The 15,970-nt window shown below is 50.3% G+C and overlaps 1 protein-coding gene across 1 annotated transcript in view; it reads right to left on the bottom strand.

Annotated features, from left to right (window-relative positions):
• Positions 1 to 5,555: 5,555 nt before the first annotated feature.
• Trabd2b (TraB domain containing 2B) overlaps positions 5,556 to 15,970 on the bottom strand; it is a 196,806-nt gene continuing 186,391 nt past the window's right edge. The window contains exons 5-7 of the mRNA XM_051188471.1: positions 15,414 to 15,504; positions 12,365 to 12,634; positions 5,556 to 6,015 (exon numbers count right to left, since the gene is read on the bottom strand). Of these exons, the coding sequence (XP_051044428.1) occupies positions 5,811 to 6,015; positions 12,365 to 12,634; positions 15,414 to 15,504 (566 nt within the window). The 3' untranslated portion in view covers positions 5,556 to 5,810. The remainder of the gene's footprint in view (positions 6,016 to 12,364; positions 12,635 to 15,413; positions 15,505 to 15,970) is intronic.

Here is a 15,970-nt window from a genome sequence, read left to right as displayed (position 1 = left end):
CATGCTAAGTGCTTTACTACTGCTCTCCAACTCCAGCCATTGCTTTGCTTTTGGTGAACATAATTTAATACACATACTGGGTGGTGCTTCGTTTCAGGTTTAAAATTGATAAAATAAACATGTCCTCTGTCCTAAATACTCTTTTGTCACTGAGTGAATGCAAACATGAGTAAGGCCTGGGCTTTGCCTTTAAAAAGAAATCAACGTTTTAATAGTTAAATGTACAGAAAACCATATTCTGAGACTGGATGTACAGAACATTTTGGAACATCACACATGCCACACTATGCACACCAACATAACCAAGCAACATAAAAAAAGGCATTCTGAAAATAATTTTATTTTACAGTGTCATAACAGTGGCCTGCCTGGTCACCTGGGTCAACAGCTGTGTGAACAGCAGCTGGGGTCATACCCTGTGCCCATCCCTACCCATTTTGCTTAATTTCTGTCCTGCACTAGCATCTCCAGGACAGAGGAGAGGTTCCAGTTGGGCTCAGCACAGCCTGAAGCCTCCCACCTCCCTTAGCTCCCTGGTCTGGCAGGCCCAACCTTTCGCCTTGCTCCAAACACAGACAGCTCCCTCTGCCTGGCAAGGGTCATACACACCACCCAGTGTTGGGTCCTGCACCTACAAGGTCCCTGCTCAAGCCACCTTCTCAGCCCACACCAAAATCTGTGCATAGCAAATGGGGTTATTCACATTCTCTGTGCCACACTGTTGTAGGCCATGGCCCTCACAAGCCAGGCAATCCCCCAAATGTTCCCTGCAGAAGGAAAAGGTAGTGAAGTTCAGCACATGGAAACACCAGCGTTAAGTTCATAGTATCTTTTATTAATATATTATGCTACAAAAATATTTTTGGCAAAATAACATTAATAGCATCTTTCTTTGTCTTCTATTATACTCTTAAAGAACTCTTCATGACATTTCACAGGGGCGAGGGAAGAGGTGATAAAGAACACCACAAGTATGGTGAGAGCTGAAGCCAGCTTGGTACATTGAGGCACAGTGGGATAGCCAACAAATCTGAGACTTCGAGCTGGGCAAAGGTTAAGGCCAGCCTCCCCACCCAGAGTCAAGAGCTCCTCCCACCCAGTCTGGCAACCAGAGAGACTCCTGCCTAAGAGTCCCTGGTCTCTCACACCAGGCACTGCAGACTTGGATCCCATTCAAAACCACAATCCTCAGGGCAGGTCTAAGGATGGAGGGAGCCTTTAAGTAATGCTTTCTTGTCTGCCACATGTTCCCATCATGGCAGCTGTGAGGCCTACCTGGAAAGCTGGTCTAGGGAAGGGTGGAACTCCAAAGAGACACAAGATCATATGCAGAATTCCTTTTCTGGCCCCAGAAAACTCTCCCTATGGTCCTTGAGGAAATGGAGGCTCAAAGAGGAGTAGGAGGCTACCCAATGTCAGCAAGAAAGGGAAGATGCATGCCACCTCCAGTGGGGAAAGATCCCAGTCTGCCTTTGGGGACAGGCTGTGAGGAGCTGACATTCCTTGGAAAGGGCCAGGAAGGGGCCCAGAGGTCCTTATAAGCCCTGCCTTTCCTTCCCCAGGGTTGGGCACAGATGGAAGGGCTCTGGGTTAAAGCCACAGGCAGGGGCAGGGGTTCAATCCAGTCCTCTCCTCCCCCAGAGATCCCCTGCCCAAGGGCTATAGGTGTTTCTGCCAGTTCATGGCAAGTCTGGCTGGGCTGTGGAAGAGTGGGGGAGGGGTGGCTGGAGGCTTGACTGAGTCCTGAATCTACAGGCTTAGACAGCCAGCCAGGGTGATATTTTTGGCTGCTTAGATGAATTTTTGAAAAAATAACAACGTTTAAAGAACCTGAGCCTTACAGAGCCAGGGGGCACCGCCATGTCATTTACACCAGTCCTTTGCCAAGACTTCCAGCTGGCTACCAAGGCTGTGGCCAGTGGGCCTTGGGGCCTTGCATACAATGCCTCTCCCTCCACCCAGAGAGCTCTGCCCCAGGTGCTGTCCTCTACCAACTGGGGAGGTAGAGGCTGCCCCCAAAAGAGAGCCAAGGCTCTTTCCTCCATCCTAGCTCCAAACCTCTCTTCCTTGCTTCCCTTGTCCCTCTCAAACCATCTTTGGAGTATCTCCTTTGTGTTGAAGGACATTAAAAACAAAACAAAACAAACAAACAAAAACCTGACACATGACCTACCCCATCAAATGATTTGCATTCCCAACAGGTAGCAAATTCCTATCTAGACAGCCCAACTCTGGAATGTGGGCATGGTAACAGGGAACCTCCTGGAGCTAGTGCTACCCGGGTTATCCTTATAGGATAAACGATTGGGAGAAGAGAAGAGACCCTCTCCTGGGAGGCAACATGTATAAAACACTGTATATTCTAGAAATAACCAATATGATCCCATCTGTCAGGTCTGGGATGGGAAGGATGAGAATGGCCAGCAAGCTCAGCCGAGCCAGGTCATGGAGGGCCTGGAATGCCAAGTGGAAGGCCTGGTGTTTTTCTCACAGCTATCACTACCCCTGCCATCCAGGATGTCATCTAGCTACAACTACCACATAAAATGTCACCTTTTTAAAGAGATTCTCTTTTGGTAGCACGCCTCTTCTTTGGGATCTGTTGTGACAATAGAGCCAGGAGGAGTGGTGGGTCAAAGTACCTGGGCTCCCAGGCTTACCCAAGTCTAGATGAGGCCAGGAAGTAGTAGGTGATCAGACTCCATGTGAGGAGGATGTGTGTGTGTGTGTGGGGGGCGAACATTCCAAGTCACCCTCAGTCCACACATGGCAGACTCTGCATCTTTGACCCTGGGGATTGGCCCCTGCACCTCCACGATTCTTTTACCCTCAGCATGTGCTGGTCAATTAATCTGCTGGGCTTCTGGCCGTCCATCTTTCTGTCTGCCTCAATGTCAAAATGAAAGTCCTAAAAGTACTCAAGGAACTCTCAAAGGAATAGGGCCTTGTGTTTTATGAGTCCAGCTTGATGGGACATGAAGTCTGAGAAATTGTTGATGAATTACTGGTGTTTTTGGAGCAGGATTGGAAGTTTAAGTGGCCTAGCCATACATTCTGTTTTTTGTGCCTAGGCCTCCTGGGATGTTGGCCAGTAAAGTTGAATTTGCTCCTTACTCCAACCCTGGCTTAATAGAGATCTCCAGGGATCAGGAAACTTTGGCCCTAGATGTTTGACCAACAACTGCTCTCTTTTCTAAGTCCATACCAACCTGGAAATTTGTTGATCAGTTGGCCTAGCCAACCCTTCCTTCCTTCCTTCCTTCCTTCCTTCCTTCCTTCCTTCCTTCTTTCCCTCCTCCCTCCCTTCCATTATTTTTCATATAGGGTCTGGCTTTGTGGCTCAAGCTGTTCTAGAATTCACTTTATTTCCAAGGCTAGACCCCTATGGTGCTTTTACTTCAGCTGCCCAAGATCAGTCGTTACAGGCATGTACTCCTAAACGTGGCAATTGTCTTTCTTTAAAAACTTTAAAGTAGGGTTGAGAAAAAGAGTTTGGAACACTTCCTTCACTTTGAATCTTCCTTAAGAAGGGATCTGGAAAGACAGTGGGGAGAGACAGTAGCCCGAGGTTGGGGCTGGGACAGCAGTGGCCCAGGATGGCTCCACCAGTCCCACCCTGACGATGAACTCTTCTGGGCCCAGGAGGGTGGGTACAATTCAGCTCGTATGTGTAACCCTGGCACCATGCTTCCCCAGTGATTACATGCTGCATTAATTCACCATTTTGGCCCTATGCCTGGCACAGGTCTGGGCACACAGTCAGGTGCCTGGACTGTTTCCCCAAATGCTTCATCTTTAATTAACCTCAAGCTTGATCTCCGTACATCTCATGCCATACTCTGCCCCAAACAGGGGAATCTGGCCTGTGTGTTTCCAATTCCTTTACACTTATCTCATCCCAATAGCGCTCTGCACAATCCGTTTGATGTCTAACTTCTGAGCCTGCTTTAAAAGTCAGCTAAGCCCCTTCCCGCTCAGCAATAGGAAGTCACTTTTTTTTTTTTTTGCCAAGGATAAACTGACTCCAGTCCTGGTTGAGGTCAAGTTCAGTTTACAGTGTGGTGCCCATGGGGCTGGCGGACCCTGTGAGGCCGAGTTCCAGAATCCTGCCAGGTCTCAGGCTTAAACCTGCCCACTGGGGCAGAGCTGGAAAGAATTCTGCTGCCTGCCAGGATGCCTGTGGGACCCCTGACTATCCAATGAGTTGCCCAGAATCCTGCCATCTCAAAAGGGAGATGTCTGCCAACCTGAGAATGGCGGTGCCTCAGCCAACCAGGCGCCATCGAGCCTGCCAGGGAAACCCATGAGCAGTGAGGTGAGAAAACAGGACTGGAGTCAGCATGCCCGTCCTAGCTATGGCACCTTGGAGAAGTCTCTCCTCTTTCTGGACCTTTGTGTTACTCTTACTGCTGTTGACAGGTGAGGGGTCTTCCTGCTCTCAGGATCTAGGACTCCTTACATAAGCAATGAACCACAAGCCCAGCTTTGAGCTGTAGGCTGCAATTCAGCCTTACTGTGTCCCCAGTCAGCCCCTGGAGACAGGAGGGTCTCTCTGTCTCAACTCCCTGCCTGCCCATACTGGCTCCTTATCCTGCTAGAGCCCCCTGGCTGCAGGGACCAGCAGGAGGAGCTGGTGAAACAGCCCCCTTGCCTGCCATGGGAAGCCAAGGAGGATTCCAGTTTGGGAGCTCCAGGCGCTTCTCCAGACGGGAACAAGGACAGAACATAGCCAAGAGACAAGGGTTGTTCTTGTGTCACACTGATCTGGGCGTGGGAGCACACCTTGGGTGGATCTTTCCCCCTCTTTTGGGGGGTTCAGTGTCATCATCAAAATGGGGTTCATCACATCTCACAGCATTAGTGTGAGGATCTATGGATAAGGGAGAACACAGAGAGCCCACCTGCTGGCTTCTGGCCCAAGTCCCCCCCCCCTTTTTTAACCATTGCCATTACAATTGCTGACTCCTGAACACTCCATCACCCTAAAAACGTCCTATGCCCACTCCTGTCCTTCTGTCCAGCTCACCTCACTCAGCTGTGCTTTTAGCAGTCCCTCTTAAATAGAAGCTGAACAAGTACCACTGGAACATAGATCGCCCACTTGCTTTGTGACTTTGGGTAAACCCCATTCACTTTTTGGGTCTCTGTGTAGCTATCTGACCACGGGACTGGGTTCACTTGCCTCAGCACCAATCTCCTTCTTTGATGGAAAAACTCACCAGGAGCTCTGGTGGGCCAGTCCAGACACTCAGGACTTCAAAATAGCAGCATTCTTTCTTTTTTAAAAAAAATTGTCCCTCCAGGGCCTGGATACATCTGGGGATGAGGAGGATGGTTGGCCACCATGCTTCTGGCTATGAAATTCAGTTTCCCAAAAGCATGGGGCTGCCCTTAGAGGTACCTAAGGTGGAAGAAGCCAAGCCTGACTATGAAGCTTGGGACCAATTCAAAGCCATAGTCTACACAAGTCACAGAGGTCATAGGAACCTGGGCTCCTTCCCTGGGTTGGTGTTGGGGCTAATTCAGGGAGTATAACATGGGCTACATAAAAATAGTTTTATCGGTAGAATAAATACACTTTCTCTTTTAATATGGACACATATTTTACAAAAGAGTCCCATAGCACTATGGGAAATTAAGACCTTCTACAAAAAAGAAGAAGTAATTTGGGTACAATAAAGCTCTAGTGTTTTAAAGTCCCTGTCCTGTGTGAACTACCTCAAGATGTCAGCACCCTCTGAGGTGGTGGCAGATGGTGGGCATGGTCACAGATTGCTGTGGTTTCTCTGGCTTCTGTGCATTGGTCAAGGTCAGGAAGGCCCAAGGGTGTGTAGTAGGAAGGGGGCAACAATGGAGGCAGCGATGGCAGGGGGGAGGCCCAGTGTAGGTGCTGAGTTGCTGGTAGGCCCGGCAAGGTCCTGCTGCTGGAGCTGGTGTGAGGACTTGGCAAAGGGCTTGGTGGTCCCGGAGCTGGGGGTTGGCTGGAGGGGCAGCGGTGGTGGCGAGGCAGTGGTGCTGGAAGGGGGAAACAGTGACTGTCAGCATCCTCCTCCTAGGAAGAGAGCTTGGGGTTCAGCTCTATATTCACTAGATATCTTAGGGAAGAGGAATAGTCTAGAACCCCACAGCTAGCTCACCTCCAAGGACAGGCTGAGCCCACCTGTGACCAATCATGAGGGTGGATCCCAGGCAGAAACAACTGCAAAGTCATGGAGCAGTGAGCTCTGAGTTTCCCAGAGTACAGATTCCACCTGTCTACAGGTCTTCCGCCCCTTGTTGCTCCTTCCAAGGTTGCTGAAGGTGGCAGAACACACACACACACACACACACACACACACACACACACACACACACACACACACACACCCCTTAATTTTCACCATATCATCCTATCTGCCTTGGTTGGAGCTTCCCTCATGCCAGCTGTTCAAACAAGATTTCCATAGTCATAATAAGCCCTCAGAATGGGTCTTACCACCCACTTTCAGCAATGTGGGACTTCAAGGGGGGGCTACTGGTAGCCAGGTTTTGGGCAAAGCAGGTTTGTACACCCGTGGGGCAGGAGAGAAAGACTGTTGCCTCTCTCAGAGGAGGCAGGCATGGTGCTCCTACAGAGTATGCATACAACACAGGGGTGAGCCAGGGGTTTCCACAGCACATTTTAGCTCACAGAGCCCAGTGCGCTTTGCTTTATGCCATGCTGGTCTCCAATCACATGGGGCCTGTCACCATCTCACTATAACTGCTTTACCTCTACCTCAACGCCGTCATATCTACTGTCTTGCTGTTACTGGCTCCCTCACCTCTAGAGACTTGCCCTACTACCTTGAAGAGTGAAGAAATCACTCTCCACTTCCCATTGACCTCATGTTCATAGTGGGACTTAGGCTATGTGAGGGTTGAAGAAATGGGTTTCTACTGAGAAGTCTCATAACAGTGTCTGGCTCTGGGAAGTGTCAGAAGGCAATTTTCGTGTTTTGTTTTTTTTAAAATGATTGTTAATATTTTTGTGTCTCTGCCACTTCCACTAACAACTTTCCTCATTTACAGTGTACTTCTGAGTATAGGCAGGCACCATGCTTAGTGCTATACCTATGCCATATTGCTATTTTTGTTGAGCTTGAAGGAGATGGGGATTCTTAATGAGATGAGATGCACTGAGGCCATCTGTTTCTGTAGCATGAACCGTGAGCATTAGTGAAGTGCATTATTTTCTGGTAAGACCTTGAACAGTGATGTGCACATTTCCAGGGTCAGACTGAGGCCTTGTTGGCTGCAGCCCCTGGGAGAGGTCATTACCTCAGCGTCTACACTCCCTTTCTTGTCTAATAAGAAAGAAAACTGCAAGCAACACACACACACACACACACACACACACACACACACACACACACACACACACACACACGCGCGCCCATGCCTAGCTGCTGCTGTATGTCCCAGGCTGGGTAGTTGGACGGTTTTAAGGGCTAGCTTCAGGGCACTGGGCTAGATGCCCTGTGAGGTGGCTGGAGCCAGGGCCCAGGCTGGACTAGGCGGGCAAGACCAAATGGGAATTATGTCTCACAAGGCACCTATAGGCATTTTCTTTCACACTTTGAAAAATAAAGATGAAAACTCTCCCTTGGAGCCCAAGTGGGGTTTTATTGCTTGGAAAGAGTCCCAGGAAAATGGAGTGGGACTGAGGAGGGGGACGAGCCCCTCTGAATGCAGCCTCCCTCCTTCCTTCCTAGCTTATTCAGCTCACAAAGTTGGTCCCCAGTCCAGGTCCCCACCCCCTTCCAGGCTCATGTTGGGGAAAATCGTCTCATGGCACAACGGTCTAGAGGCCAAACCAAACACACTGCACATTCCCAGGCTCTGCAGTTGGCTGGCACTGGGGGCTAAGTCTGCTCAGAACTGACAGGACCCCAAGTGTGGGAAGGCCCCTCTGGCTGGCTAGAAGACAGCTCTGTGCACGTCTGGGTTATCTTCTTGGCTTGATCTGTAAATTTGGGCCAATACTGTTTTTGAGGCCTCAGTTTCCCAATCTATACAAAGAAAGGGCAAGGACGTAGTCAGGGACTTTAAACTGATTTCCAGCGGTAAAAGCCTGAAGTAAGATCACCCACTGGCAGAAATCCAAAGGAAAGTGTAGACAAGTGAGGCCAGTGCCAGGCACCATGTCAGTTGCCACCCTTCCTGGGGTTCCCTGGAGCAGGGATGGATTCTCGCACTAGAGTTCTGTAGGAGCCCTCCAGGACTTGGCACCGGGCATCACTGACATTCATATTCTTGTTAATAGGAGGAGCTGGTGCCTAACTAGGGGCACAAGTGTACTTTTTGCTCATTGAAATCCAAAGATGAAAGCCCCCCCACCAAAGCCTAGAGTTTTTTATTGCTTCAGTGGGGTCTCAGAGAAATGATGTGGAGAGTTGAAGGGGACCAGACTCCAGTTAGTTATCCCCTCAGAGACTCTCATAGGACCAGCCTCCAGTTCCCTCCTTAGAGAGATGCAGGGGCCCCAACCTTGAAGAATGCAGGGCTTGGATGACAGAATCCTCCATGCCATTGTTGGAGGAGAACTTGTAATTCTCAACTGGATTTTGTCCTCTTTGGACTGATACATCAGATGTAGGCAAAGACACAACTTGATTAGGTTCCTGCTGCTTCCCCTGACCCTCCACCCAGTACCTGGAGCCCCCAGCCTACACATCTTGTGCCATGACTCCTTCCCCAGGAATGCCTTTACCCTTCCCTCAACCTTGCAGACTGTGGGCTAACCGTCTGATGTGTTCTAACAGTGGGCCAGAGGGGGAAGGAACTTTCCATCCTGAGATGAGAAATGGGCCCATAGATTGGAATTGCCAGGGTCTTGTAGAGCTGAGGCTCCAGGGTCTTTCTAGTGACACTATCTTGGGAGCCATATGTCACTGTCTGCCACCAGCACTAATCCACAGTAATGGGTGATAGGTGTGTACCCAACTCGTCTTTGCTACACTGGGGGTGGTGTTCCACAGCTCCCACCCACTGGCTTACTGATGGCTTTAAGTCTAAGACACATTGAAGGCCCCAAGAAGCAGCCTGCTGGGGGGACTGAGTCTGAAGCATCCTGGAACAGGGACTCTGGGAGTAACACTAGAAGCCCCCACTTCAGGGTCACTATGGGGCTGATCTCGGCTTTACAGATATCTTCTTACTGTGCAGTGGGACTGCAATACTACTGTGGTTCTTCCGGTAGTTTTTTTCATGATTGAGTGACTTCGTTCTCCAATCCTCACAGGACACCACTCACTTCAGGTGTTTTGTGTGTGTGTGAGAGAGAGATGTTAGCTACTGCCCCACATTGTGAGGAATGAGAGGGATACCTTGAGCAGGAAGGGCAGCTCAAGAGGATACAGAGCTCTTCTGGAGGTGTACCGTGTTCCCTCCCAGGCTTTGACATCTGCCCCGTGTATGGCCTGTACTTGCCTAGTGGCACTCACTAAGGCTCCGTGTCTGTCACATACTCATGCTTACTATGGGCCAGGCTTTGCCCAGCAGTTGGAAGGTGCTCTCTACACCTGTGCATCCTCAATGTGCTTACAACCCAGATGTGCCAGCCACTGTGCCTCCATCTCTCTCTCTCTCTCTCTCTCTCTCTCTCTCACACACACACACACACACACACACACACGCACGCACACGCACACACACCTGTGTGCTTGCAGACTTGGGGACATGGAATATGAGAGCTGGCATAACCTCCAGAAACTAGCCAAGGCCCTAATGGAGCAGGAGTCACTTTAGGATTGCCACAGGCCCATATTTTATGGGAACGTTCTCTGTCGTGGCTTGCCCTGGTCACACCTTTCCCTGCTGTCTCTGTGTGCACTCAGAGGTAAGGGATTCCTGAGAATGCTCCACTGCCATGAGTCCATCTGTGGATACCCTCGGCCCTTTCCACGGGTTCCCATAAATCATCCTGCCACAGGCTGCTGCTACTCTAAACTTCCTCTGCTGTGTTTACATCTTGGGATAATGAGGGAGGAAGGCGAGCCTGCTCCAGGTGGTGTCCTAGGCAGGCACTCACAGTCTGCATCCCTGATTCCCTCCTCCTTAGGCTCAAGCATAAAGTCAAAGACCCTTCCCACCTAGTGAGGCCTCGGGTGACCTGGAGCCATGCAAACCAGATCTGTGCCCAGGACTCCCCAGCCTGGAAACAAAGGCAAAGAAATGTAGTGTGGGCAATGGTGCCCAGAAAAGTGCTCCCATAGGTGGCTAGGGCAGATAGGACAGCTCAGCCAGGTGAGGATGGGAAGAGCACTGAGATGGTGGGAGGCGAAAACGAGCCTTAGAGTTGGATGACAGTTCTGAGTCTCCATCCCTCAGCAAGGTCACAGATCTGGATGGCTCCGATTCCTACCCTGAAAAGCAGGCCTGCTTTATGTGACTCTTAATGGGACTATGAAATGATGGATGTAAGTGCCTGGCGCAATGGGATTTTTAGGAAGGCCCTAAAGCAGAGGGAAGCAAGTATGATAGCATGGGGGAACAGGGTAAGGCCTATGGCGGCACATAGCCAGTGGAGAGGAGCCAGTGGAGGTAGAAGGCAGAAAAGAAGGTGAGAACCCTGAGGCAGGCATGAGCATAGCCCAGAAGACCCCTGGGGGCCCTGCTGTAGTAGTGTAGGCAAAAGAGAGATGGGCAAGAAGTGGAGAGCCAGCTCCAGCCAGATTTAAGAACAAAGTGAGAAGGGGAATAAAACAAAGCTCTAAGAGAGCTGGCATGTCAGAAGGGCTCCAGATGAGCTCTATCTTGTCCTCTGCCCCCTCTCAGAAAACTGGAGACTTGGGGACTCTGAGAAGGAGGAATGAGTCCCTTGCATATGGGAGCCAGGAAGTGGCATGTACCAGTAGGTCAGCTTTTGGTTCCCTGGGAGTCTCGGGACAGGCCCTTCATCTCCATACCTTGCTTCATATTCATGAATGCACAGTTCGGCCAGAACTCCCTAGAGCTGCTTTGAACCTCCTGGGACATACACTTCAGGCCTCTGCCCTCTGCCTCTTATGCATGAGGCCTGTGTGGGGCTGAATACTTGCTCATTTAACAAGTAAGGTGATTCTATTTGGTATGCTAAGGAAAATCCTAGGTCGCATTAAGATCTAGACTGGAACATCAGATCCAGGACTGGGCTGCTCTAGTGGGGGAAGACTCAGGTCCATTCCTGAGACATTCCTTAGTAACACTATTCCCTGTCTGTAGAGATTTCTGCCACACAGCTGACTTAGGAAGACTGCTCTGGAGAGGAGCTGAGTGCTGGGTGTTAGGCAGAATCTTGGAGCAACAGGAGTTTTGGTGACAGAATGATGGGAGATATCATTCTGTAAATATGCTTCTCTTATTGGTTAATGAATAACGCACTGTTGGCCAATAGGAAAGCAAGATAGATGGGACTAGGAGACTAGGAGGAGATCCAAGATGGAAGATGGAGAGAAGAACGCCAGCCCCTCTCTCCGGTAAGATGAGACCACATGGAAATACTTAGATTAGTAGAAATGGGTTAACCATTAAGACAGAGACAGCCAATAAGAAACATTAGAAACAGGCCAATAGCTTTGTATCTAATACAGTGTCTCTGTGTGTTATTTGAAGCTGGCATAGTGGTGGGACCCAGCCGGTGGGAAGAACCTACTCCTAACCACAGGCTGAGTGGGGGGGGGTTGGTGACAGGAGGATAAGGATGTGGGGGAGTCCCAGAACCTTAGGCTGTGTTCTGTACCTGCCTGTTTACAGAAAGCACAGTTACACTTCAGAGCCACAGCATCCATTGCCTGGTGTTCCTTTCTCTCACAGGGTGGGGGCCTCTCCAGGGTCTCCAGCTACAGTGACACTGCTCAAACATTCCCAGCACAGGGATTGACACCTTCTGACATATCCAACCTGCCATGTTTGCTCCTGATTTCATCTCCATCCCTGGGACAAATGAATCAGGGGCAGTAAGCAATTAATTACTGACTGCACTGGGGTTGAGACCAGGGCCTTTTGCATACCAGCCAGGCACTCAATCCTGATGTTACATCCTCAGACATCTTTCTACTTTTTATTTTGAGACAGACTCTTACTAATTACCCAGGCTGGCCTTGAACTTGTTATCTTCTTGTGTCAGCATTTCAGACCCCATGACACTTTCAAACTGAAGAGAATTATACTTGCGGTTATGCAGAGAATAAAACTCCAGAGTCGGATGTGAACATGTTCTATACACCCCCAAAAGATGCTCACGGAGATGCTCAAGAGTCAGGGAAGAGCCTCCCTCTAAGATTCCACTCCAACACCTCTGTCCCTGCTTGCTCACAGCAGGCTGATAACTAGCTCCTAGACAGCCTGTCCCTTCCCTGCTTACCTGTCCTCGATGCGGACCCAGAGGTCATTGAACTGCCTTGGCCGTTGGTGTTTGTTTAGTCTCTTGCGCCACTTTTGCCGTCCGAACTCCTCCAGCTGGCTAAGGCTGTCAGGGAGCAGGAGGTGTGGGGACAGAACTGGATCCTCCTCCTCAGGAGGGGTGGTGGGGGTTGCTGAGGTTGCTTTTGGGACTGCAGCAGCTGGGGTGGCTGGGGCTGGACTCGCAGGAGAGGTACTCTCGGGAGAAGGAGCTGGGCTCCCTGTAGCAGGGCTGCAAAGTGGAATAGGATGTGAGTGTGCCATGTGTGCAAGGGAGGATGCAGAGGGGATGTCTTCAAGGAAAGGTGAATGCCCCTGCTGGGACAGGCTGGAGGGACCCAAGGCAACCACTGTCTGTTACAGAGAGAACACCGCTCATACCCTGAAGTGGGAGACAGAGTAAATCACACGGTACATCAGGAGAACATGATCATGTGGCAGAGACAGGTGTGGGAGCTCGGGAATGAAGGAGCTGGTTGAAAAACGAGGTCTATGATTATTATTTGATCTTGATCAAGGTTTCACTTAGCAATACCCCTGGGGGGAGGGACTCTAGGTGAGTTATCTAACTTTGCTGTGCCTCAGTCTCCTGTAAAATGGGGGTATGATGGTCTTGATCTTCCCAGGGACATTTTGAGTTTACAGATGAACACAGGCGAAGGGCTTAGAACGGTGCCCGGCAGTGGTAGGCAGCCCAGGCCATTGAACAGTTGATGCTATTCAAGCTGCTTGCATGCATTGGATGTCTATGGATCATCTCTTGAATGGAGGCAGGACAGGGCTAAGTCACTAGAGCTCAACCCGAAGGCTGATATACACAATGCACATCGCACTTTATAACTCATGGCCCAGATTGTGGATGGGTAGCGCTTGGAAAGGGGATGGTAGAACATTGTTAGCTGCTTCATCAGGATGGCATGGTGGTGAGTGAGCATCACCATTAGGCACAATACCTGATACCCACTAAACCTCTCTGATGTGGGTCATCAAACAAAAGGACCTGACTATGCAGGCACTCAAGGGTCATTTAGTCATGCCTGTGGAGTTCGTGCTCAAAGTAGGGGTATGCCTCTCAGCATGCAGATATTCTCTTTTAATCTTTGCTTTCCTGTGGCCCCAAAGGAATTCCTTGGGGACATCTGGCCCTGGAGGGTTAAATGTGGTTTAGCAAACAGCTTGTGAGGGAGGTGGTACCCAGGACTGAAAGCAGCCTGTCCTCCCATCCCACCCTCACACTGCAACTGAGTGGGTGAGGGGCTTCTCTCTCTCTTTGAAGAGAAAAAGGCCATTGGCTCAGCTCATCCTCTCCCAGCCCCCATGGCAACTCCAGACTCCCAGGGCCCAGGCTATTGGAGATGCTGCAGCTGTTAAGGAGATAATTCAAAACAGTCAGACAAAAAGATAGCTACAGGAAGCACCTGTGGCCAAGGATGGCTTTTATTGTCGCTGCCTCCTCAGCTTCCCACCCCCCTCTGCCCTGCTAGTTCCTTCATCCCCTGCACTAGATACCAAGACTGGGAATCCCCTGAGCAGAGCCTCCAGCAGAGCCAGTGGGGGCAGAGGAGATCTCCTTCTGCAATGCTTGCACTCCAAGATGAATAGGAGCCTGCCTGCTTCCCCTGCCCTGCCTGGCCACACACAATGAGCTTCAAGGGAAAGGTCCTTGGGGGTGTGGGGACAAGGGTGAAGTGAGTGAACAGGAGGGAACTAGGGGAATGCCTCGACTCTGAGGCTACCTTGCATCCCTTATTCCTCAAATACTAGCCCCCTCCAAAACTTCTGGCTGAGCTTGGGGAAAGTGGTGGGAGGCTGGCAATGGAATCCCAACACTGAGGTTTATGACTTCCTTTAGAAGTCATGTGGAACTGGGCAGATATAGTATGGAGCAGCCTGCATTCTGGGGACCCAAGAAAGCTTCCTCTCTGAAGGTCAAGGTCTTGGTCATTCTTGAGCTCCTTGTGCCCAGAGTAGGTACAAGAAATAGTTAGGAGCCAAGAAAGGCCACAGAACTAGACTGTCCTACAAATATGTCTTTCAAGAGAGTTCACGATAGGCTCAGATGCCCTAACTAAGTCAGGAACATTTTTATCTGCCTTGCCAGGCTATGACAGTGAGTCAGAAACACAGAGTGAGCCCCATACAGAATGAGCAGCCAATACCACTTGTCTGCTTGTCTGTGACTAAGGAGGCCTTTTTCAGACTTTGGGTCTTGAAACCATGAGGACAGTGGCTGAAATCACAACAGGGCCATCCCTGTGGGTTGGTGAGAAGGTTCACTGGAGTATGAATCTCCGAATTTGAGGAGACTGACTCTTTTCAGGAGATCTCAAGTCTGGTTGATGCTTGATGCTGGGGTTATAGATGCCGAGACAGACAGCTGGGCCCTATCCTGGGGAAACTTCCAGGGTGCTGCTATGTGGGATGGTGCAGAATAGGAACCCACACAGGAAGAGGTTGAGAGGGTAGCTCTGTGGGCAAAGTGAGAGTGTCCCGGCAGGAAAGCTGGAAGCTAGGGGCACAGCCTGAAAAGGCAATGGGTCAGACACAGGGGGGAAACAGAGAAGCATGGGTGGCAGGAACGGCAAAAGGGCCATGCAGCAGAGTTGGACACAGGGAAGAAAACAAATGGGGGCGTCTTCTTCTCATGGCACCATCTTCATTCAGTGTCTGGCTGTCCTTTGACATTTTAGGATGATTGAGGTCACTCATGTCCCTGCCCAATCTGCTTGTATATAAACCCCAAGAATCTTAACAAGTCCTCATTCTGCTCCCATTCCCACCGCACCAGGCAGTGGCAACAAGGTTGCATATCAGCCTGCTCATCCCATCTATCACCTTCTAGCCACAAACCCTGGCCCAGCCTATTCCCGAGAGAGACCCCATCCCACAGCAGTCTGCTTCACAGATCTCCCTGAGGCATGATCAGGTTACAGGGGCAGTGACCACAGCATGTGGTCAGGCAGCAGTCAGCCAGCCAAATCTAAGATGCCACCATATACTCTGATGCTTACCTGTGGATGGCTTGGCCAGCAGGTGTGTGGTCCACCTCCAGTCCAGCCTGTCTTAGGACATCGATGACAGTGTTGTTCCCCAGAAAGTGACCTGGAACATAAGATACAGCTCGGTCTTAGCTACATGCTAGGTTGTCATTCAGTGGACAGATGGCCAACCCTTGGGTTTGTGTCTGGGATAATGAATTATGCCAGTGGAGTTTTCCCAAGGGTCCCCTGGATGGTAGTGTGTCCAGGTGGGGAGATGTAAACCTGGTCTACCCTGCATGTATTCAAACCCCAGCTCTGCTCACAGGCTATACCTGTGCATGCTCCAGTTTCCTCACCTGTAAAGTAGGAGTAATTAAAATCACTTTCTCCATTTCTGCACACAGAGGCTCGTGTGCTGCAACCTATTGCATTACTGTGCCTAATGCCGCTAAGCTGACTCTAGTGCCAGTCCACCTGGGGTGGTTAGCCTATAGCAGTCATGAAAAGCCTAGCTCTAAGAACACCCCTGCTGCCCAGGTCTGTGGTTTCTCTTTGTAAACCTCACCAGCAACTCATGCCTCCTTTCC

Source organism: Phodopus roborovskii, unplaced genomic scaffold (genome assembly GCF_943737965.1).
Source record: "Phodopus roborovskii unplaced genomic scaffold, PHOROB, whole genome shotgun sequence".
Taxonomy (NCBI): domain Eukaryota; kingdom Metazoa; phylum Chordata; class Mammalia; order Rodentia; family Cricetidae; genus Phodopus; species Phodopus roborovskii.
The sequence above is the reverse complement of the archived record's forward strand: the minus strand, read 5'-3'. Positions and strand labels throughout refer to the sequence as shown.